The following is a 26210-nucleotide window of genomic DNA, read 5'->3' on the forward strand; positions in this document are numbered from 1 at the left end:
ACTCTGTTTCAGCGGCCCAGGGTTTCACCAGTTTGGATGCTGAGCGTGGACATGGCACTGCTCATCAAGCCATGCTGAGGCAGCGTCCCCATACCACAACTAGAGGGACCCACAACTAAAAATATACAACTATGTATCGGGGGGCTTTTGGGAGAAAAAGGAAAAATAAAATCTCTTAAAAAAAAAAGAACATGTTCCCAGTTTATTTAGACTACTTCTGAGTGAAGTACTAAACTAGTCATTTTTCTACTTTCACAATCTTTAAAATCTAGAACTTCCTGTTAGTTCTCACTGTTTTTCTACTTGTAAAATCTTTGGTTCTCCATCAGTATTCATCTTCCACTTTTCACTCCACATAGAATATGCAGCCACTCCTCACTGTTGCCTATTCCTCAAACTTATTATTCATTTTTTCTTTTTCCAGACTTCTTTATTTTTCTTTAAGCCCAAGTTCAAATGTCACTACCACCATGAATATCAGTCAGGATTAATTTCTCCCTCTTATTTTCTTAAGACCCTGTTTATACTGCTATTCTGATAATGGTATCATGGCTAAGAATGCCTAATGTCAAAGATGGGGGCCATGTCTTCCTCATCTTTACATCACCCACCATAGCTTCCTGGCTCACAGCATCTTACAACCCTCTGTAACAAACGACCAGGTGCTGGAGTCAAATGTTTTGGATTTCGTGTTATGTTGTCACATTTTCAAAATTTGCTTGATGTTTGGGTAGATATATACATATGGATATGAATATATGTGTGTGTGTATGTGTATGTATTCATGTATGTGTGTATGTATATATATACATGTATATGTGTGTGTGTGTGTGTGTGTATATATACACACATTACTAGGCATGGATATTAATGGAAATTAGGTTACGTTAAGGAATGTAAAATACCATTGGAAATTTACTGATGCAAATTCCGTAATGTAGTATCCAAGAGACCCTACATGAGACCATTGTGACATGAAATCTATAGCTATTTATTGAAAGCTTTCTGTGTCAGCCCTTTGTCTTTCCATAGGAGAGAATTTTAGGCAGGAGGCCTCCAAGGTGAATCTCTAAAAATTAGTAAATTTAGATAAATAAAGGAAATCAGAACCACATTTGCACATAAATTGGCAGGGTTTTTTTCTGGTTTTCTTTCAAGGCAACCTATAATTTAAATTTATTTTGAATAAACTGTAAAAGTAATGTGAGGGGTCGGCTCAGTGGCACAGCAGTTAAGTGCGCTCATTCCACTTTGGCGGCCCCGGGGTTTGCCGGTTCACATCCCAGGTGCGGGCATGGCACTACGTGGCACACCATGCTGTGGTAGGCATCCCACATATAAAGTAGAGAAAGATGGGCATGGATGTTAGCTCAGGGCCAGTCTTCCTCAGCAAAAAGGAGGATTGGCGGCAGTTAGCTCAGGGCTAATCTTCCTCCAAAAAAAAAGGTAACGTGAAAAAAACGAAGTTTCTTAAGGGGATGTGACTATTTAAGTCAATATGTTTTAAGTCAGATTATGTTACAGTGAATTCTACCAGGTGTCCAAATTTTTTTATTAATGTTTGTAGACAGTAATTCTGACAAATCGTAAGAAGTTGCTTTCCCAGTCTGTAAAAAGCTGAGCCCAAATTCTGATGCTGCAATATATGCTTGTATGTGAGAGTGTGTTTGTGTGTGTGTCCAGAGGTGGCATTTCCAATACAAGAACAGGTTTTATATTCACGTCCCATTTCCATTCCTGCCCTTTGTTTTCCTAGGGGTAGAAATGTGTTGGTATATGTTTTTGATGGTATTTGGAATTTAGGGTATGAATTTGAAATATTTCTCATTTGATAAAGTAAAAATAGGATTGAATGTTAATTGTTAGACTAAAGAGCAAAAAAGAAATTGCTTCTGCTCTCATCCTTTATCTGCCTACAAGTTTAATGTTATAGGAAATTCACAGGGCAAAAGGTTTAGGCAACAGCATATTATAACTTTATTACAGATAAAGTCTGGAATATACGTTTTTTTGTACAAAGTTAGATTAGCGAGGCAAAGTTATTTGAAACACAGCCATAGTGCTCTGTTGCCATAGAAATAGCATTATTTTACAAAAACCCTTCACTATTAAAGAATCCACTATAACTGGATTTTTACTTTCTTGTTGTTAATATGTTGCCTATTTACCAGGTATACTTTGTGTTTGTATCTTTAGAGAAGGTTGATGCTAGATTTTATTCAATTATTTAGTCACTGAGCAGAATCGTTGAGGGTTCCAGGCAACAAAAGTGACGCTGTTGTCTGCAATCAATACCTGAGATGAGATCTTTGCTGTTGCTTTAGAGATTAATAAGGATGGAAATGAAAACTGATATTTATAAGATAGCAAAATACATTTATGGTGTTAGCAGAGAAATCGTTTCACTGACTTTGGTTGTAGAAGTTTGTCTGGGCAGTGCTGTAGTTTGGTTCATCTTTGTAGAAACTTTCTAAATACCCTGAAGCTAGAAGTTTATTTATTTTTATCTGGTTTCTTTTAAAAGGAGGGGAGGATTTATGGTAGCTTCTAGTAAATTGCATGTCTTGAGCTAATTGGTTTACCTAAAGGAATCCTTTTAGGGTCAGGAGACAAAATACAATTCATATTCACTCCTCAAAGCTTATCATTATGGATCTTTACTTAAATAACTGATAAATTGACTTAATAAAAGTCAATTTATACTCTTAACTTGCTGCTTAAATTACCAGCAGTGCCTTTAGCTTAGGGAAGAGTTGTCCCTTAGGTGTTTGATTTATGATTTCCAGCATATTACTTAACCTCTTTAAGAATCTGTTTCTCTTCAAGTGACCTTAATAAGACAGTAAGGAAATAATCTAAAAAATCGCTGACTAACTCCATTTTCCTTGTGCCCTTGACACATTTCTAATACAAGGATTCAAATCTTAGTACAACCTTCTATAAAAGTGGTCCTCCTCTTGTCTTTTTGTGGTCTCCAGAAGGGCCAGCTTCATGGGCATGCAACCTCTGCAGTCAAACAGGGCCCCGTGCTTGGCTTAAAGTTCTCCTTTTATCAACCTGAAGTTCTCAATAATGTTTAAACAAAGGGCCCTGCATTTTCCTTTGCGCTGGGCCCCACAAATTATTTAGCCAGTTCTGGTCCCCAGAAACTAGTTGTCATAAGAGATTGTAATACATACACGCTGAATAGTAACTGGCTGTGTAAACTAAGTCTGTGAGCTTATAAATTTCCTCAACTACAAGGGAAATCTTTGTACACAAATTTGATTTGAATGTATTTTAAGGGGGAAAAATGTGCTGACTTGGGTTGTCTGCATAGTAAACCTTTTAAATCTTAGCTCTCATAATAGAGAGTTTTGAAATTTGCTGTTTAAACAAAATTCTGTCATTTTAGAAAACAAAGTAGGTGCTTAAAGTACAAAAACATCCTACTAGATGAAATAAGTTGGATTCAAAGCAGGATTTAACTCATTGTGCCATTACAGGTTATCAAGTTATGCCCAACCAGCAGCAAAACTACCAAGGAATAATTGGAGTGCAGCAACCCCAGAGTCAGAGCCTAGTTGGTGGCCAACCCAACAGCATTGGAAATCAGATTCAAGGAGTAGTCATCCCCTACCCTTCAGTGCCATCATATCAGGTACGTCGTCGCTCTTCCCTACTTTGAGTAGAGGTGATTTTGAATAAATAAAATGTATAGCTATGATGCGTCTTCTCTCTTCTCCTTCTAATAGGGAAAATGCTTCGGTAATACATAACTTTATAGTCTTAAGAGTTATTAGTCATAGCAGCTTTGTTTTGTCCTCACTTTATTGCTTTATTCCTTCACTTTGTTAACTTTTAGAAAAAAATATCTCAACCACGTTTATATTGACAAGTTTTGTCTGGCATTGTCTGTGTTTTGAACTATATAAATTCGTAAACAATTGTCTTACTTTATTCTTCAGCTCCTTAGAAAGTCTCTTTTGATGAGAGAGTGGAATGGGAGGGAAAATAGAGGTGGAGGTAGGTATTTGAAATAGTAACGTAGAGTAGAGAGTATAAATCAGTGTTTATAGAATAGAGAAAAATGTGTAATTTCCCATGCTGGAATAGATTTTTTTCCCCCACCTTAATCCCAAAAAGGAATGGCATGTCATGGATTTCAATTTATAGTTCTAAAGTAGAAATACCTATGGTTTCATAAATGAGTCAGATTTTTGTATATAATGTGGCACATTTTCAGAAATTTGTTTTACCTTCCTTCATCTTTCTGGAATAACTTGCAAGTAGGTTTGTTTTATTAGCCTCATGGTTTTCCATAGCTGAGTCTAATGTTAAGAAATCCAAAGACCATTTTCATTCATCTCAACAAGGTTGAAAACAATCTAGTTGGGAAGATAAATGTGCATGTATTTTATCTAAACACATGTAAATAAATTAGTGATGGTATGCAGGCTGTTAACTGAAGGGATCATGAAGTACAGCCTTGAGCAGATTGAGGGCTTAATACAGACCTTTAACTAGCTCTTAAAAGAAAATTATGGGCAGACTTCGGTTAAGAAGACATTCTGGGGACAGGGAAGGAGATGAGCAAAGATGCTGGTGTATTTTATATAATTCCAGAAAATTGAAAGTGAAATGTAAAACGTGGGATTGTCAAGGCCTGTTGAGTGCTAAGAGTGTGTCTACTTTTGAAGCCTTTGATAATAGAAAATGACTAAGGAAAAAAGATAAATCGTGAAACTAGATTTTGTCTTTCTTTTCTCTCATATTACACATTGCTTTTTCTCCTTATTCTCCCTGCTTGAGCCTAAACACGCAAGACTGCCAATCCCCTACTTCCTTTTTAGCTAGACATTAGACAGGATCAGTACCAAGCCGAAATGTTCTCTTGTCAAGGACCCTGATCATAGTACCTAATCCAGTATCTATTAGATGCCCAGGCACTGTGTAATAATATCTGCCCTTGACCTTTAGGTTACGTATAGTGCAAGAAATACAGTTTTTAAGTAAATTACAGCCTTGTTAGCATAGTTTTTTAAAATGGAGCTAGATACTGAAATGTTTCAGAGTTAATACAGTTATTAAAATTTCGATAGCATGCTTTTTTACAAGTTGTCCATTATCTTCTCACGGTATTTCATGTAATCCTCACACTGGGTGAATGATTGTGAGAAGTATTTCTCTGAAAAGCAATGAATGACCACCTGCTTTATACTTCCTATTGCATTTGGTAGATAAGCTGGGTGGTGATGCACTGTCATCTAAGAAATAAGCTGGAAAAGTCATCTGTCCTCAGTAGAGAGTGTTCTGTGGTGTGCATTCTCAAGCATTGTTGCCTATCTTTTTTTGGCACTTCAGTTTTTTCTTTATCACCAGTTAGAAATTTATTCTGTATTTTAAATCATCTAGATTGAGCTGTGTCATTTTGCCTAGATCTGCGTTGCATATATACTAACTTAGATACAATCAGAAATAATAATCTCAGAATGTTACACTGCCTCAGTAGATAAAAAGACTGAAATATGTTATACAGAGTTGGATAAATTAAACAAGTAACTTTCTCTTTGTGATAATTGAGCCAAATTGAAAGTAATTAAGAGATAACTGTGTATTTTGAAAGGACTGGTTGCATTTCAGAAACATGGTGTATAGGCAAGACTTAGAAGTTAATTATTAACTTATAAATCACAGAGCCCAGATATAGAGAATAGTGAAGCACTTAAAGAACTGAGGCTCTAGAGCCCAATCCTGACCTCCCTACTCACCAGCTCCACAACCTTGGGCAATTTCCCTGTCTGAAAACAGAAATGATGCAAGTACCTTTTAGAGTCTAGGAAGTCTTGATGCAGTAATATACGTAAAGTTCTTAGAGCAGAACCTGACACATGGTAGTAAGCCCTCGGTAATGTTAACTTTCATTATGATCACTGTTACTACTAATAGTATCATTCTACTACTGTTGCTAACATCATCATCATAATCGTCACCAGAAGCTTTTATGTTGGCTTTATTTACCAAAATCACTGTAATCCAACCGTAATATTCTGGCACATTTGTAAATTAAGAACCCATTATGCCTATGTGATTTCCATTTTAGAAACTAGATGACTGAAATAGAGAATTGAAGAATCCATTACGTTCATGTGATTTCGTATATAGATAAGATAGAACACAGGATTGAAAGATCCACTGTTCACCAAATGCCTGCTGTGCCAGGTCCTGTAAACGGAGATTGTAGTAGAGATGATAGCTCCCCTGAGATGGAGGTGGCATCCCATTTTTTCAGATGAGGAACTGTGGGGCCTCAGAATAGTTAAGTCATTTGCCCACTGTCGCATAGTAAAGTGATGGAGCCGGTATTACATCTAGATATCTTTAGCTCTAAAGCTCACCCTCTTTTTGATCCGCTATCTCTCTAATGCCCCTACGTGAGGTACTGTATTACTCTTTCCATGTCAAATGGTCATCCTTATTTGGAAACGGTTTCTTTTTTAAGGTAACTTTTACTTAGGGTCATAAGTCATGTCTTTCTAGCCTACTGTACAGTTGACAAACGCTAGCCAAAAGCAATAGCTGCCTGGAAAGAACACAGAAATAAAGTGCTAGTGCTTCTGGCTAGCTTATCAGGGCAGCCTGTTGGCAATTTTAGCTTCTTTCTAACTGCTCTACTTGAAAGTTTATGGAGGCTGGAGACATTAACATTTGCAAGGTTTTGAAGAACCTTTTTCCCTTTAAATTGTCTTTCAAATTTTAGGTTTCACTGCCTCAAGGTTCTCAAGGAATTGCCCATCAGACTTATCAGCAGCCTGTTATGTTCCCTAATCAGTCTAATCAAGGATCTATGCCCACAACAGGAATGCCAGTTTACTATAGTGTCATTCCACCTGGCCAACAAAATAATTTAAGGTGAGTATGACTAAGAAATCCTATAGTTTGTCAGTGTTTGTCAGGATTATGGTCTGTTGCTAATTTTAAAGTTGCCTAAGTTGCATTACCTAAGCTCATTCTCTAATATAGAATAGAAAAACTGTGATACAATCTATTTTTCTAATATTTCTTTTAACAAAATCAGTATAAGCAAAGCATTGTATATGTAAACTAAAGGAGAGTCAAATTTTCTCTCATGTGCCTAAAAGTAGGCCAGTCTCCTTTTACTCACCCAAATGGAATAATAGTTGGCCATAGACCTTGGAGTTCAAAGCGTTTGTGTGTTAACATTTAAGGTTTTTGTAGGAGTTTGGAGAGAGTGTATTTCCTGTATATAACCTAAGCAGCAAAATATCTTGCTGAGATTTTTCAGGCTCTGGGGAGCTCATTTTTCGTCAGGAAGGGAAGGGAGGCATATGAGAGAAGCAGATGATAGTAGCTCTATATTAAAGCAAGTCGTGAAGCATTCCATTAGCTGCTTCAACTTGGAAGAACAGAAGCTTCTCTGATAAGCCTAATGTGTTAAAAATAGTAATCTTCCTTTGAATTGGGTACCTGTAGTCCGTAGTCAGAATGTATCACAGTCTTTCCTTTATTCTCGTGACATCCCTTTAAGGTTGCCAGAGGGGCCGCATTGCAGTGTGCTTTTTAAGAAAGGATCCTAAGTTATAATTGCTGATAAGAAGTTGTCACCCAGTTATGGTTACAGATGCTATTTAGGGGTGAAGAGGGCTTCATGGAATCTGATTGGGGAAATGCGGACTTGGCTTTCATTTGTTGTCAGAAGCACACACACACAGGAAGTCATTTCCTCTCTTTCTGGGCTCTTTGGCTGCCACAGGTTGAAGAGGCCTAGGCTTTTTAAACAGCAAGTTGGTTGTGAATCTCACAGGCACCTTTGGAGTTTGATATTATAGTGAGCCCCAGCTCTTTTGAGGTAGAGCTGCTACACAATGAAAATAGAAATGTATTCTGCGTTAAAATTTCCTTTTTGTTGTATGAGTCTCAGTCCTTTAAGCAGGGACAAAGTACTCTCAGTCTGAGTCTCTTTTTCTAATTTATACAAGTTTAGGGTCTGTGATACCAATTCAGGTTCCGAAGTGTGAGAGGCAGAATTGTGTGCTAAAGCAGCTGAAAGGGAGAGTGCAAAAATTGCTGAATTACCTGCTTTTTGAGCCAAAGTGTAACTAACCTTTTGTTTATCTGAGAGAAAATTACCAAAGTAGTCATTCCTGTGTAGGGCAGAGCTGAGAGAAGTAAGTATTACTTAAAACAGTGACTTATTTGAGAACAAAAGACACGTGTTTTTATAACTTCCTTGTGGGCCTGCATGCTGGATATAGGGGCTTTCATGGAGGAAGGAGATGAAGCCTATAAGAATGGCTTAGACTTTAACACCGCGTGTCTGTTATATTTGTCGATCCCTTGAAACACAGAAGATCGTGTCTACTTGGCTTCTGAAGGAGCTAGCCCCGGGAGTGTGTTTAGAAGTGAGAGAGCACAATTCTCTGTTCCCCTCTACAATCAGCCTTGTTTTAAGCATGATGGCAGAATTCAGAAGCTGTCAAGTGGTTGCTGATGCCTACACTTTGGAAACAACCACACATACTTCTAGTCCCTGGGTCTGCTTCAGTAAGGAAAGTAAAACTTTGGAGAGCTAGACTTGGCCTGAGGAATAGTTTGGAAGCTGGGCAATACGAAGAGAAATGAGATTCCTCAACAACTTCCAACTTGAATCTTGAGAAAAAGTTTTTGGAATTATATGCACTTTAGGGCTGTGACCTAGGTGAGGCTGGTAAATTTGAAATAAGCTAGCTGTGAGTTGACAATAGTGATTGGTTACCATCTAACAAACTGTCATTGATCTCTTCCAACTACAGATTACCAGTGTGAGAAATAGAATGGGTTGCACATAAAGCAGGAATGTGTATCCTGTCAGACTTGTATCCTGGTACCTTTTAGACCAGTTATTTGCTAGAAAGTCAAGTCTTACATACAGAATTAATTAAGGATCCTTTTGGATGAAAAAATGTTTGTGACTAACTAATGGCACTTTTCAAAATATAATAGCATTCTTTTACAGAAAATTTTATTTCTGGTTCTGGGCTGTATTTAATAACCAAATTGCAATGGTATTTCAGATTTCCAACTTAAAGATCAACTGTTGGCATTTATTATTAATCAGATCATTGAATTACCATCGAAGAGCTAATATATAGAGACCATTCCTTCATAAATCTAGATTTACTAGCTTGTATAAATTACATTTATTATTAATGTATTTATATTTATATTATTTATTTACATTTATTATTAATCTTACCTATTCCAGTGTATTTACACACAAGAGCAGAGGTTTGTCTGAATACTCAAGCACCTAGTACAGAGCCTGGCCCAGAATGGAAGCTTGGTAAATCCATACAGAATGAACACACTTCTTTAATGGCAAAGGCCAGCTTGCACATATGTGCTTGTACATAGAATTATGAGCTGCATAACATTTTAGTCAACAACAGACCACATATACAACAGTGGTCCCATGGGATTAGTACCATATAGCCTAGGTATGTAGTAGGCTATACCATCTAGATTTATTTAACTACACTCTGTGATGTTCACACAACGAAATCATCTAATGACGCATTTCTCAGAACGTAGTCCCATCGTTAAGCACCGCATGACTGTGTATATAACTATCGTTTATGTACCATATTATTGGCCTTAATATTATTCTCTTTCTGTAATCTCTATATACTTTTAAATTTTTTCATTAATTTCTTTGAATTATAAATCATGCTTGTTGACACAAGTGGAAGGAGTCAATACAAAGATGTGTAAAAGGAAAGCTAATCATCATGCACAGGCTGGAGGCATTCTGTCACATTAGCCTCCTACCCAAACAAACATAGACGCCTATGGACACACATATATTGGAATTAGTTGGTAGGTTCTAATGAAATAGACATTATCTTGCATTTTTCCCCTAATAATATGTTGTGACTATAAGATTAGTAAATACTAGTTTAAAACATTGTTGTTTGGTTGTTTTTTTTTTAATTTCTTCACACACAGTTTTACATCAACGGCATCATGTTATACAGGCAGGTTTTTGTTGCTGTTCTAACCTTCTCTCTCCTCACCCCTTCCACGTGGATCACTTCACATACACACACGCTAGGTAACCATGTTTCTGTTCTGGTCTGTATCCTTCCTCACTCTTTTCCTTGCACCTAATCATATACTAATACAGAAATGGGTATGGAAACGTGAGCAAGATTGATTAGCACAGATATATGAAATGGAGTTTATAAATAATTTTAAACGTCTTGGGGCCGGCCCCGTGGCCGAGTGGTTAAGTTCACGTGCTCCGCCACAGTGGCCCAGGGTTTCGCTGGTTCAGATCCTGGGCACAGACATGGCACCACTCATCAGGCCGTGCTGAGGCGGCATCCCACGTACCACAACTGGAAGGACCCACAACTAAAATATGCAACTATATACTGGGGGGACTTGGGGGGAAAAAACAGAAAGAAAAGAAGTCTACAACTTGGTTTTGTTTTTCATACAACCGTATCATGCCTGACATATGGTGAGAGAATTTAGTCCATTCGAATTTAGTATTACAACTGATAATGGTGGATTTTTTTTCTGCCAGCTTATATTTGTTTATTTTACCACACAGTACCTGTAAATGCACGCCCAATTGGTCATTCTTCTGCCATTTTCTCAGAAGTCCAAATATATGCCATATTCCTTGAGACTATTCATCATGGAATCTCACTGATCGGATATCAGGGCATGAGATGACCTAAATTAACTCCTTTTTTAGATTACTGAATCTTGTACGTGCCATTAGGCCTTAGTTATTAGCTGGCGTGATGTGGTTAGAAAGAAACACAGGCTTTGGAATCAAACAAAACCTGACTTCAAACCTCTATGACTTTAGGCAAGTTGCTTAGTCCTTTTGCACCTTGGTTTTCTCATTTGTAAAATAGGAATAGTACTTCACAGGTTTGGTTAGGAATTACATGTCCAAGACTTTGTGTATTGAAATTATTCTAAAATATGTACTTGCCTATGCTCTTAAGTAGAGTACGCTGAAAATAGTTTAATGGTTTATTGCTGATTCAGAGCCATAATCTTGAGCATCAGTGATTATCTTGTGCCACTGACAGTATTTTGAAGCATGTTGGGGATATTTTCATTTACTTTCTAAATTTAGAGTCTCTTTTCTTGCTGTCAGTTATTGTCAGTGTACCTGCTTTAAATCTGCAATGAAGTTACCAGAACTGTGCTTTTAAAAACAAAAGGTATGGGGGCCGGCCCCATGGCCAAGTGGTTAAGTTCGCACACTCTGCTTCGGCAGCCCAGGATTTCGCCAGTTCATATTCTGGCCGCGGACATGGCACCACTCATCAAGCCATGCTGAGGCAACATCCCACATAGCACAACCACAGGGACCTACAGCTGGAATGTACAGCTGTGTACTGGGGGACTTTGGGGAGAAGAAGAAGAAGAAGGGGGAAAAAACAAAAACAAAGGCTGTGAGTCAGATCCTGGGGGACTGTACTATGAAAAAATGTTGTGATATTTTTGAGAAATTTGTGGCATCTGTTTTAATAGTTCACGTGCCTTTAGTGCATACTTGGTTCTGAGCTGTGTTCCAGATTATTATAGTGGCTAGACACTTCCCAAAAAAGCAAATAAGAGAGCTGGAGGAAACCACAGCATGTCATTACTTGTCCTTCAAGCAGCAAATATTTTTATTTTGGGTATTATTCCCAAATAGACTAAATTTAATAAGATATGAATTTCTTTAATGTGACTTTTTTCTTTTCTGATTTACTCATGCGTTCTGTGTTAACCAGAATCTACATCTTTGTTCTTTTCTGGTATGCCAAACCAATACTTCTTCAAAGACACTCCCTTTGTTGGATTTAAGAAAATTTATCTCTATTTACCTCACTGAATTTGAAATCTACATAAACATTAAGCTAAGAAATGAAAAAATGTATTGCATTATCTCTTCAGATTTACTTACATAAAGAGAAATATGTATGGTTGATCCTCTTGTGGATTTATATTTGCAAATTTACCCGTTTGCTAAAATTTATTTATAATCCCAAAATAGATATTTGCAATGCCTTCTCAGTCATTCACAAACATGCGCAGAACAGTGAAAAATTTGGGTCATGCTACATTCTCTCTGCTATGGTCAAACAAATTGATACTCTGCCTCCTTATTTCAGCTCTCATACCTCAAAAAAGTGTCATTTTCACAGTCTATTTTGTGCCCCACTTTTTGCATTTTTGTGCTTTTATTTGGTGATTTTGCTGCTTAAAATGGCCCCTGAGGCGCCAGCCTGGTGGTGCAGCAGTTAAGTTTGCACATTCCGCTTCAGCGGCCCAGGGTTCGCCAGTTCGGATCCCAGGTGCAGACCTACGCACCACTCACTTGTCAAGCCATGCTGTGCCAAGCATCCCACATATAAATTAGAGGAAGTTGGGCACGGATATTAGCTCAGAGCCAGTCTTCCTCAGAAAAAAACAAGAGGATTGGCAGCAGATGTTAGCTCAGGGCTAATCTTCCTCAAAAAACAAAAAAAAAGGCCCCTGACCCTAGTGCTGAAGTTCTGTCTAGCATTCCTAAGCACAAGAAGGCTGTAATGTGTCTTAGGGAGTAAATATGTGTGTTTGGGTGTGAATTATATTCCCATTGGCCATCAGCTCAGTATTAATGAATCAACAATATGGCACATCCAGAAAAAAGAAGAGGAAATTCACCAATCTGTATGTGAGACTACTCCAGAGAGTGCTCAATTAGTAACATCTAAAGTACGTCATGAAGCTATGGAAAAGCAGCTAAATTTGTGGATTCGTGGCATGAGGAATGATAAAAAAACACATAGGGACAGCATTGTTGTGAGGCCGAAAGCCAGAGATTTATGATCAGTTAGTCAGGGTCAGGAAATGTTAAAGCCTTCTCAAATAATGTTTTATTACAAAGAAATATTGCATATAATTAGTTACTGTAAGAAATATATGTTAAATAGAATGCCTTTAAACAGAAGCACACACAGGTTATGTACTGATCAGTTGATGAAAATATTGTGACCAGAGGCTTGCTGTAACCTAACCCTGTATATCTCATGGGAACAGTGGCTCACTATTTGCTAATACAGTGTTCACTGACTTTATAGAACATAACTGTCACAAATAATGAGAATCAGCTGAATTTGACCTCGTACTGTGTTAGGCACCATAAAGATATGCAAAATGCATTAACAGTATAGGCGTTCATATTGTTACAGAGTTTTAGTCATCTCCACTGCTAAAGCCTGCTAAATCTTACTAAAGTGTGATGTTCAGGTAAAGGGTATCAAGCCTGACAAGTCTGTAGGCTTTATTTTTCAGAACTCTAGAAAGTTTGCTTTTCCCTCTAATTCCAAAGATTCAATCCAGCAATAATTTACATATTTTAATATATTTAGATATGAAGGAAAGCTAGGACATAGTCCTTGTCCTTATGGAGCTACAGTTTTTATGGAAAGCTAAATTTATGCATGTTAAGCAATTAGATAGTCATGCAAAATGAATATAAGGAAGGGATAATTTGGGAGTATAAAGAAACAAAATATGTCTGGATATTAAACATTTGGCTAACCAAATGATATCTAACCTTAGCATTATAGTTTGAACTCTACCTACCTGGTCAACATTTTTTCACCCCCAGTTTTATTCCTACTAAAATGGTGTCTTTATCATGGAAAGCTTAGAAATGTAAATAAAACCTTTCTTCCAAAATTTTTTCTTGCCCAAAGTTTTTACATTTCTAGAATCTTGTTTGTCTTCACAGCGTCCTTCTGAAAAGGATAAGAATATGTGTTTATTTTTATTTTTATTTATTCTATATTTGTGTAGAGACTATGAAACACAGAGAAGGTCCAGCATAGAATTTAACCTGAAGGCTTGAAGTCTTTCCTGATTTCTAGTGCCCTACCTTATTAACATGTCTACCAGTGATTCCTAATCATGGCAGCATATTAGAATCACCTGGAGAGCTCTTTAAAACTACAAGTCATAACCCCCAGCCCTCTGTATTCTCATTGCATTGGTCTGGGCCTCATCTTAAGCCTGAACATGATTACTTTTTAAAGCCCTCCAGTTGATTCTTTGAGAACTAAGACCCACTGGCCTAAATTAACCAGCCCTCTGGTTTGTTTTCGTCCATAGACTTCAACTGTGCACAAGAAGCCGTAACCCAGTCATATTTTACACGTTTGCAAGAAAGGCATAATGTCTGTTTGTCATTGTTTATTAGTAAGTTTTTATCCATAAATTACTCCTACCAACAAGTACAATAAATCTCAGTTTGTTAGATGGAAAGTATATCTTAAACTCTAAGCTACAGGGTCCTGATCCAAACACTCTTATGTTTTTACTAAATGGACTGTAATGACCTTCACTCCATTATCAGATTGTAATTACCAGATTATAAGAAGAAATGACATTTCTATAAGAATGCTAAGTGACCCTTGTTTTGGAAAGTTTCTCCCTTAGCTTGAATTGCTTAGTAACTTCATTTTCTTGCAGAGGCTCATTATGCAGAAAAGTAGAATTTGAATTATCATCTCTACTTTCATCTCAACCTTTCAGCTATCACTAAGGTGACTTCGCCTTTGATTGGATCGCGTGGTTATGTGTACTGTGAAAATTTAGCATAGCCTGATACAGGTTGTATCTTGTCACTTTCAGCAAGCCATGTCCTGGTCAGAGAAACTAGTTGTACAACTAATCGTGGGATATCTCTCAGTCTTCAGTATGGAGAGAAAATTATTTCATTCCTATAGAGTCTTCAAAAGTGGCAAGCTAGCTGGATAATATCTTCAAAATGCTCTCATTTTGATAGTTTTTTCTTCTATTTTACCTTTCATTTTCCCATTTTTATCTTGAATCTCAGAAGGAGAACGCACCTTTATCTTTGATCTGTAATCTCAAAGGAATAGCATCCATAGAGAGAAACTTGAAGAGACTGTAACCTTTATTTTTCTGAAATCTAAAAAATGCCTCACAAAATCTTTATGAAATAATGAAACAGAAAACCTGCTTTTAAGTCTTTTCTCTTTTTCCTTCCCACAGTCTGTTTTTCCTCATTTTTGTATTCCAGTATTCCTTTAGTGTCCCTTTGTCCTACTTCTGGAACCTGTCTTGGATTCACCTTACTTCTCCTGAACTTCTAGTTTTGCATTTTCGGTTTTGTATTTGCCTCAGCCATCCTTTGAAATGATCGTTGATAACAAAGTCTCAGTGTGAACCACATCGTTTAGTGAAATTTCACTTCTGTTGTTATTAAAGAGGAAGTTGTTAACACCTTGCCTCGAGAAATAAAATGTAATAAGAAAGTTGCTTTTGGTGCTAAAACATTGCCTTTTCAGAACATACATTTTTCTCTTCACTGAATATAACAGCTTTTTACTATTTTTGTAGGCATGTATTTATCAGCAAAATTAATCAGTAAATTAAGTTTTATTGATGATAATGATGTTAAATGGGAAGGGAAGACAATGCTATAGCTATTTCATTTTTTGTGAACTTACTAAAAATGAGTGTTACTAGTACTATTTTAGAATAAAATAATATTTAAGTAGATACCTTTAAAGAATGGGGGGAGAGGTGACATTTTATGCAAAACCTCTTCGTTTCATGCATAAGTAGACTGATTATACTAGTGGCTCTTCCTCAGGCTCTCATGATGACTCTCTCTTGTTGGAAAATACCCAAAATATTTCTCCTACATCTGTATTTTGTCTGTTAAAACAGTCTTGCTCTATTTAACTTGTTTGGGTTTTTGTGGTTTATGCACATGATAAACAGTCACTGTAGAAAATTTGAAAATATAAAAAACTTCCAAATGTAAAGAAATGTGAAAAGGCAAATCAACTACAATCACAGATAATCACTGTTAAATTTTGGTGCACTTCGCTCATGTCAGTTTTCAGTGCACACAGAACACGTGAACTTTGTTAGGAATCATACATTTTAAACACTATTTTTTTAAATTACATTATTTGTAAGCTCTGGTTTAAAAATTAAACAATATAAAAATACATGGAATGAAATATTAAAATTGTGCCTTACCCATTGCCCTTTGTACAAAGCAATTACTATTTATCAAAATAATTAGAGTTTCGCCACTGAGAATCAAGCCTCCCTTCTGTAGCCTCTGCCTCCTCACACCTTTTTCTGAGCTAAAAATTAGATCGTGAGGCTGAACCAGAGTTTGACAGTGCAGTCCTTACCAGAAGTTCTGCCTCTGGGGACTGTGGACAGGTTAGCCTGCCCATGCTAACCCTACTCACACGGGTGGTTAAAGTGGTTTGGGGGCATGACATGAGCTGGCTCATGTGTATCGTTCTAACACTTTTACTACTTTAAGTAGATTATGTGAAAAATTTGTGATTTGAGAAGGGAGGTTTGGTGTTTTTGATTTTGAGGTAGAGAAGAATGTTTTTATTTGTGTCACTGTGCATTTTTCTGCATATGTGGAATTATTTTTATGAATTTTATTCTGCAGCTTGCTTTTTTCATTAAACATTATCCTTGAATATCTTCCACAGAGTATCTGAATTTTTCCTTTTAGGTTGGAGTAGAGAGAAATCAGCTTCAGTAGGAGGTCAGGCTAAGGAATTTGTATTTTAGTCTCTTAGTAATAGCTAATAATTATGGTTTCTGAAATACAAAATTGATGTGATAAAGTTTATCTTTTAAAAAAAAATAGTTCATTAGCAGTTGTTAGATGGATTTGAGCAGAGACCACAGGTGGAAGGGTGTCATAGTATGAGCATCTACTGGCAGGATCCTCCATTGGGCTGGTGGCAATAGGAAGGGGATACGTCTGGGAGGCACTTTGAAAGAAGAAACAAGTTTTTGGTGATAGTATAAATGAGGATCAAAGGAAAATTTGAGATATCTTGAAGGAAAATGTCCCACTAGCAAAAGTAGAATCTTGGGGTTGGAGATTAGTGTAATTGTAATTTGCATATTGTTTACTTTAAAATACCTGTCATGGGCTGGCCCTGTGGCCAATTGGTTAAGTTCTCGCGCTCTGCTGCGGCAACCCAGGGTTTCGCTGGTTCGACTTCTGGACGAGGACATGGCTCCGCTCGTCCAGGCCACGTTGAGGTGGCGTCCCACATGCCATAACTAGAAGGACCCACAACTAAGATTTATAACTATGTACCAGGGGGATTTGGGGAGATAAAGCAGAAAAAATGAATAAAATACCTATCAGATCTAGGGTCAGGAAATATTTTAGACTTTATAGGTCTAGATATAAAATTGTGGATACTATTTTAGGTATTTATATAACAAGAGAGAAAATACCAAAAATTTTTTGTTGACAAAATTAAAAATACAATAATTGAGCACACTTTTTAAAATGCAGGTCTACCAGTGAACAAAAGAGAATTGCTTTGGTAGGGGATACCATTTCATTTAATTTGGGTTCAGCGTTAGTATTCTCTATCATCAAATTGATTGCAAATGTTCATCTGTAAAAACTACTGTTAGATTGTGGGCCATTCAAAAGCAGGCAGTGGGCCATAATTGGCCCACTGGCCATAGTTTGCCAACCCCTATACTAGATAATTAACAGCCAACGAAAAAAGACAAGAGGAAGTAGTTTGAAATGAAGGCTAACAGCATAGGAAAAAAGGGATATGAATGCCAACGTACAATGAGATTTCAAAGATTAACTGTCAAATGTTGCTGAGGAAGATGAAGACCATTAAGGAGGGCAAAAAATATTGGCTGTAACAAGAAGAGGTCATTTGTAGCCTTTAAGATAGTATGTGGTAGATTAAAGAACTCTAAGAAGGAAATAACAAGTTTAGACAGTTCGTGAAGTTTTGTGGATAAAAGGTCAAGAGTATTTATTCAAAAATAGGTAGTACTTTTTTGAAAGATAAAAGAAAGAGAACTTGTAGAAAAGAGAGTGTCAGATAATAAAATATTTTTAAAACATAAGGGAAAAAGAGTAAATCTCTTAATCTTCCCTGCCTACTTTTGAATGATTCATTAGATTTTTACAGCTTTCTTCCTCATGTAAATTTTAAGCCTTTCCAGAGAGTTTCTAAAAATCCACAGTGACTTTCTGCACAGCCTAAGATGTTGAATGGCTTGCCATTTTATTTGCTATCTCTCCAGGCCATAAGTAACCTAGATAACAAGCAATCCCTTGAGATAGGCCAAGTTTAGGAAGCAGAAGAGATTTGTCTTAGGAGTGCCCTTCTGGCGTATCCTGTGTATTTTGTGAATAATTTCTGTGGTTTGAGAATGTGCTGACTTCTGTATTTTACTTACTGGTGTTGGGGACAATATGAGGCATGTTGATGAAAAGATCTTAAAAATCAACATCCTCTTGACTTTCATTTCCAGCCAAGATATAGTAATAGGGACCGAGTTTATACTCGTCTGTTAAATTTAAAACCCCCAGGGGCCGGCCTAGTGGTGCAGCGCTTAAGTTTGCACATTCCGCTTCTCGGTGGCCCGGGGTTTGCCGATTCGGATCCCAGGTCCCGACATGGCACCACTTGGCAAAAGCCATGCTGTCGTAGGTGTCCCATGTATAAAACAGAGGAAGATGGGCATGGATGTTAGCTCAGGTCCAGTCTTCCTCAGCAAAAAGAGGAAGACTGGCAGTAGTTAGCTCAGGGCCGATCTTCCTCCAAAAATTAATTAATTAGTTAATTAATTAAATTTAAAACCCCCAAAATAGATGACACAACACTTTTCTTTAGGCATTGAAGGACAGTAAACTCGGAGAGAGGGAAAACAAACAAAGTGAGTCTCATGGTTGCCCCAGCTTGCTGCCTAGAGAGTTTCCCAGCCACAGCTCAGGGAGTGGGACCCCAAGCAGAGCCTCTCCCTAACTTAAAGAGACAGAGTTAGGAGTTCAAGGAAGCCAAGGTGGCTGGAGTTTACAGGGCAGAGCACTAAGGAGAAGAGAGGTACAAAGAGAGACCTTGGAGATCTACAAAGGGAGCCCTTTGAGTCTTAGTTGATTGCTGGTTGGCACATGTATGTGCAAAAACCACCCAAGGCGAGGAAGACAACCACTCAGAAGTAACAACAGGACAATCCCTGGAGCTCACACAAAGTCAGGAATAGTTTATATTCATAAATATATGAATTTATATATTTATGTACATTTATATATGAGTGTCAAAACCTCATAATACATGAGGCATTGAGTAGAGGACTTAAAAGGATATTGTCTCAGTAATGGGAAAAATTTAGCAAGACCCAAAAGAGTTAAATTGTTTCCAGGTAGCTTAACTGTTTCTGTAACTAAACTGTTAACTGTGACCAATCAAAAATTACCAAGTATGTAAAGAAGTAGGAAACTAAGGTCAGTAATGAGAAAAATCGGTCAGTTGAAACTGACTGTGAAACAATGCCAATGTAAAATTGAGAGAGAGAGAAAAGACTGGAAAAAATGCACAGAGCATCAGTGCTCTTCAAGGGACTTAATACGTGTGCACTTGGCATCCTCAAAAGAGAAGAAAGGAGGGAACAAAACAATACGTGAATAAGTAATAACTGAAATTTTGCAAAATTTGATGAAAATTATAAACCCACAGATTCAAAAAGTTCAACAAACTCCAAGCGAGAAACATGAAGGAAACTTCTCAGAAAGTTATAAAGAGAAACGTCATAAAAGCAGCAGAGATAAAAAGACTTATATAGAGGAACAAAGATAAGAATGGCAGCAGACTTGTTAGAAACAATACAAGCCAGAAGACAGTAGCACAACATCTTTATCTGAAGTAGTAAAAGAAAAAACCTAGAATTCTATACCAGTAAAAACATTTTTCACGGGGTCGGCCCCATGGCTGAGTGGTTAAGTTCGCACGCTCTGCTTCGGCACCTGGGGTTTCGCTGGTTCAGATCCCAGGCACTGACATGGCACCACTCGTCAGGCATGCTGAGGCGACATCGACATCCCATATAGCACAACCAGAGGCACTCGCAACCAGAATATACAACTATATACTGGGGGGCTTTGGGGAGAAGAAATAAAAAAAGAAGATGGGCAACAGTTGTTAGCTCAGGTGCCAATCTTTAAAAAAAAAAAATTTCAGGGGCCAGCCCAGTGGCGCAGTGGTTAAGTGTGCAGGTTCCGCTTCAGTGGCCCAGGGTTCACCGGTTTGGATCCTGGGTGTGGACGTGTCACCGCATGTCAAGCCTGCGTATAAAGGCATCCTACGTATAAAGTAGAGAAAGATGGGCACGGATGTTAGCTCAGGGCCAGTGTTCCTCAGAAAAAAGAGGAGGATTGGCAGATGTTAGCTCAGGGCTAATCTTCCTCGGGAAGAAAAAAAATTTTCGGAAACAAAGGTGAAATAAATACTATTTCAAACATACAAAACCTGAAAGAGTTAAGCACCAGCTGCCCTGCACTGAAAGAAATGTTAAAGGAAGTCTTTCAGACAGAAGGAAAATTATACCAAATGGAAACTGGCTTAACACAAAAGAATAAAATTGAAAAGTCAAGCAATATACTAGCTGGAAAATCAAATATCTGAAAAAGGACTTACGTAGAGAGTATATCAAGAATTCTCAAACATTAGTAATATAAAAACAAAAAAAACATCTTGGGCAACAGTTTCTCTAAAAAGTTAAACTTAGACCTGCCGTATGACCCAACTATTCCACTTCTAGGTCTTTAACCAAGAGAAATGAAAACTGGAACCAACCCAGATGTCCAGCAACAACTGAATGTATAGACTCTTTGTGATATAGTCGTCAATGGCATGTTACTTAGCAGTAAAAAGAGTGAACTATTGATACACACAACAACTTGGATGAATCTCGTAATTATCCTGAGCCAGACAAAGATATACCATATGGTTCCACTTATAAAAATTTCAAGAAAATGCAATTTGATCTCTTAGGTGACAGAAAACAGATCAGTGTTTGGCAGGGAGTCCATGGGGAGGAAAGGAGGGAGGGATTACAAAGGGGCGTAAGGCAACTTTTGGGGCTGATGATGGTTTCATGGTATATACATATGTCAAAACTCATCAAATTATACACTTTGTCAGTTTATTTCCCATCAGTTATATCTCACTAAAGCTGTAGAAAATAATCTTGGTCTTCTCTGAAAGTGTGAGCGAAGACTGGTTTTATTTAACAGATGAGAAAAGCTGAAAAACTAGCTAGTTTTTTTTAGTGTTTAGTTTTTTTTTTTAAAGTGTTTTTAAGGAAAAATACACCACAGGGGATTTAGCAGAGAGATAAAGGTAGCCTCACACTAATTGATTTTAAAACCTGTTGCAGAATCATTTTGAAAATGAACTTTTTAAATTTAATTTAAAAACTAAGAAAAAAAGCAAATGCCTAAAAGTAATTCCAACAAAACACGTGTAAAACCGCTATGCAGAAAACAGTAAAACCACGAGAGAAACTAAACCTCTGGTGATGTTGACATTGTGCCCACCCTGTGGTTTAGCAGTTTTGCTGCTAGGTCTATACTTTACATGGAAGTCAGCAGTGGCCACAGATCAAAGATGGCGCACAAGCTAAGAATGGTTTTTAAATTTTTAAAGGATTCTTTAAAAAATAAAGAAGAATCTACAGCAGAGACCGTATGTATCCCTCAGAGCCTAAATATATGTTCTAGCTAGTCTTCTGCAGAAAAAGTTTGCCAGCCTCTGCCTTAAAAGAAGCTTGACAGCCATGTACCAGAGACCTGTACTTGAATTTTGTGGCAGCAGCCTTTACCCTAATACTGGCAACAACCCAAATAGAATGGAATAGAGTAGATTAATATATAATGGTGTGTTCATTCAGAGCACTACTATACAACAGTTAGAGGTGCATGGTGGGCAAAGTGTGGAGGCTTCCAAGATATTAGTGATGTTCTGTTTCTTAATCCAAAGGGAGGTTACATGGTTCTTCATTTTATAATTCTTTAAACTGTATCATATATTTCTGGGTGCTTTTGTGTATATGTGTAACACAAAAAGTTATATATATATATAACTCACCCACTTAAAGTGTACAATTTAGTAATTCATTACCATAGTCAATTTTAGAACATTTTGGTCACCTCAAGAAGAAACCCTGAGCTGGAAGCAAACCAGCCATCTATTAACAGATAAATGGATAAACAAAATGTGGTGTATACATAAATGGAATCTTATTCAGCCTTACAAAGGAAGAAAAGGGGTCAGCCTCATGTCTGAGTGGTTATATATATAGTGTGTGTGTGTGTGTGTGTGTATATATATATATATATATATTTCAAACCCCCAAAAGAGTAATAAAACCACTTGAAGAGAGACTTATCTAGGGGGGAAGATGTTAGGAGATAAAAGCCAAGAGAATGGAAGGAGGGGAATTGAGGAAAATGAATAGAGACTTTTGAGGAGAATTGTTTTCATAAAGGGGAGCATTGAATTCCAATATTATATGGGAAGCGGAAATGAGGTCTAGAGAGCATCTTTTTGTTGATTGAGAAAAGAAGTGTTTGGAAAGACAGTAGAAAGAGAAGATTTGCAGCTACAGGAGGGAGGGGAGAGTTGTAAGGTCCCCAAGGAGGGTGAGAGTCAACACTCAAAGGGAACTGGGTTAGCCTTAGGTAAAAATGGAGGAAAAGCAGAGTGCACAGATAGAGATATTGGTAGGTGGATAGAATTTTCATAAAATTCTCTTCTTGGTACTTTGCTTTTTTCACTGATTTAAGATTCAAGATATGAAGTGCATTATCAAAGAATAGATGAATATTTTACAGTTTTTTTAATGTGAAGATCCAGTACAATTAAGACAAATTTCAAAAGGAAAGCAGCAAAATGTGGAGGAATGTGACAAATGTGTCTGATGAAAGCTTGTATAAAACGTTTTTATCGCCTCTTTCTGTTCTAGAATAGTAGCAGTAAGACTACAAATAATTCATGGAGATAAATAGTTTACTCACTTGGTGAAAACTAACAGCAAATTATCACATGAGAAAATGTTCACTTTCACCAGGAATTTAAGAAATGAGAATTAAGGCAACTTTACCCAAAAAGAAGGAGGATAAAAGCAGTTAACAGTACTATGCATGGAGACAAACATTGCTGATTGCTGGACATATGAAGCCAATTTTTATGTAAATCAGACCTATGATATTTAATAAAACGCAAAACTGCTGTACTTTTTTATTCTGTAATTCCACGTCTAGAAGTTTACCACAAGTAGAATTAAAATTGTATTCAATGCTATTGTTAATAGGAAAATCCTATTAACAAAAAAGATCCAAAAGGAATATGGAGTAATCTTTGAATGGTTTAAACTTTCTATTTCCTTTTTTTCCCCCTGCTAGGCTGATTAAGTTTGGTTTAATTTATAGTGAAATTTGCTTAGTTGTCAGAGATAGTGAATCAGACATTGGGACCAATGAGTTTCAAAGTGTTTGTTCTGTTAACTGCTTCAGTCTGTTTAATTCGGAAGAATTAAATGTGTGATGCTCAGACTACTATAGTCCCCAAATGGATTATATTGATTGCTTACAGCATCTTCAGGAAACACAGCTCATTAGTTTACTCAGTAATATTATTAAATTCAGAAAGTTTGTTTAACTGTCATTGGCAATAAGATAGCAGATGGTTTGAAAATGCAGAAAACCAAATGACTTCCTAGCACACCTTGCCAACTGTTCATAAATTTTCAAAGACATCGTCTTTAGCAGCCACTAAAAGCTGTGGCAGATGCAGGGCTTGCTTCTCAAATGAATTAATTATTGCTTGAGAAGAATACACTGGATCCTTTTCTCCCATCAAAAAACTAATAATTTGAAATAGCAGTCATGATGTTTGCAAAACCATAAAGAGAAGAGAGGCATGATGGCATAACATTTATGTAGTGTTTCCCATGCTGTTAGTTCTCCTAAAGCATTAACCTTTTTGTGGGCAACTTCATTTAATAGCACTTAGCGAATACCTTTTATATATGCACCATTTTTGTCCTTTCTGCCATTTGCTTATTTATCTTGTTTGTAAACAGCATCATTGAGATAAAATTCACATACCATACAACTCACCCACTTAAAGTGTACAATTTAATAGTTTTTAGTATATTCATTACCATAGTCAATTTTAGAACATTTTGTTCGCCTCAAGAAGAAACTCTGAGCTGGAAGCAAACCAAGCATCCATCAACAGATAAATCGATAAACAAAATGTGGTGTACACATAAATGGAATCTTATTCAGCCTTAAAAAGGAAGGAAAGGGGCCAGCCCCGTGGCCGAGTAGTTAAGTTCGCGCTCCGCTTCAGCAGCCCAGGGTTTCACTGGTTCGGATCCTAGGTGCAGACTTAACACTGCTCATCAAGCCATACTGAGCTGGCATCCCACATAGCACAACCAGAGGGACATACAACTATGTACTGGGGGGCTTTGAGGAGAAAGAAAATAAAAGGGGGAAAAAAAGGATTTGCAACAGATGTTAGCTCGGGTGCCAATCTTTTTAGAAAAAAAAGGAAGGAAAGTCTGATACATGCTGCAACCTGGATGAATCTTGAAGACATTATTCTAAGTGAAATAAGCCAATCACAAAAGACAAATATTGTGTGATTCTACTTCTATGAAGTACCTAGAGTAGTCAAATTCATAGAAATAGAAAGTAGAATTGTGGTTGCCAGGGTCTGGGGAATGGAGGAATGGGTAGTTGCTGTTTAATGGGTAAAGTATCAGTTTTGCAAGATGAAAAGACTTCTAGAGATGGGTGGCCCTGATGATTGTACAACATTGTGAATGCACTTACTCGCATGGAACTGTACACTTAAAAAGGGGTAAGATGGTAAATTATGTATATTCCACCACCATTAAAATTTTTTTAATGTAAATATACTGATGATTAAAAAAAAAGGAAACAAACCCTGCGGTCTTTTAGCTGTCACCCTCTGACCCCTCCACCACTACCACCATCTCCCAGCCACTAATCTACTGACTTTCTCTCTCGGTTTCCCTGCTGTAGACAGTTTTTATGAGTGGAATCATATGTAGTCTTTTATGACTGGCTGCTGTTACTCAGCAAAGTGTTTTTAAGGTTAAGCCATGTGTAGCATCAGTAGTTCATTCCTTTTTATAGCTGAATAATATTCCATCATATGGATATACCACATGTGTTTATCCATATGTCAGTTGCTAGACATTTGGGTTGTTTCTACCTTTTGACTATTATGAATAGTACTGCTATAAACATTAGTTTGTAAGTTTTTGTTTGGACATATGTTTTCATGATAATATATAGAAATGTAATATATTTGCCAATAATAGTACAGCGGAGGTGGGTGAGAGCAAAGCTGAATTGGGCTAAGGAGATGCCTACAGATGGTACGGTAATAATTGTAACAACAAATTGTGTTTGTAAGTTCATTTTATGCAGTTGATTTTTAAATCAATTAGAAGAAAGGAGGAAAATATTCATTTCTACTGTCTTTTACAATTATATAATTATCTCTACTGGTTGTATTAGTCTGCTCAGGCTGCCATGACAAAATACCATAGACTGGGTGGCTTAAACAAGAGAAATTTGTTTTCTCAGTGTTGTGGAGACTGGAAGTCCCAGATCAAAGTGCCAGCAGGGTTGGTGTCTGGTCAGGGTTCTCCCCCTTGGGTTGGAGACAACCTTCTCTCTGTGTGCTCACGTGGTCTTTACCCAGTATGTGCACGCAGCGAGTGAGAGCAAGCTCTATGATGTTTCTTCTTATAAGGGCACTAATCCCATTGGATCAGGGCCCCACCCACATGACCTCATCTAACCCTAGTTACCTCTTACAGGCCCCATCTCCAAAACCCATCACATTGGGGGTAAGACTTCAACATATGAATTTTGGGGGCATGCAAACATTCAGTCTATAATACTGGTATTCTTTATCTTTTTGTGTGGATTCTAATTAGTATTTATTGTAAGGTGTGTCTGCCAGCAGCAGATTCTTAGTTTTTGTTTACTTGGGAAAGTCTTTGTTTCACCTTCACTTTTGAAAGATAGCTTTGCTGAATATAGTAATCTTGGTTGACAGATTTGGTTCTTTGACCACTTGGACTGTGTTGTCCCACTGCCTTCTGGCCTCCATCATGTCTGCTGGGAGGTCACCTATGTTAGTCTTTGTTTTTCCTTTTTTTTTTTTTTTTAGTGAGGAAGATTAGCCCTGAGCTAACATCTGTGCCAGTCTTCCTCTACTTTATATGTGGGTCACCACCATAGCATGGGCGTCAGATGGTGTAGGTCTGCACCGGGATCCGAATCCACA

The 26210-nt window shown here is 37.3% G+C and overlaps 1 protein-coding gene across 14 annotated transcripts in view; it reads left to right on the top strand.

The window, feature by feature from the left end:
• Positions 1-26210, top strand: part of R3HDM1 (R3H domain containing 1) — a 115029-nt gene that overhangs the window by 65222 nt on the left and 23597 nt on the right. For all 14 annotated transcript variants that reach the window (XM_008516914.2, XM_008516916.2, XM_008516918.2 and 11 more), the window contains 2 exons: positions 3486-3640; positions 6740-6891. In XM_008516914.2, the coding sequence (XP_008515136.2) occupies positions 3486-3640; positions 6740-6891 (307 nt within the window). The remainder of the gene's footprint in view (positions 1-3485; positions 3641-6739; positions 6892-26210) is intronic.

The sequence above is a fragment of the Equus przewalskii genome, chromosome 17 (genome assembly GCF_037783145.1).
Source record: "Equus przewalskii isolate Varuska chromosome 17, EquPr2, whole genome shotgun sequence".
In the NCBI taxonomy this organism is placed as follows: Eukaryota; Metazoa; Chordata; class Mammalia; order Perissodactyla; family Equidae; genus Equus; species Equus przewalskii.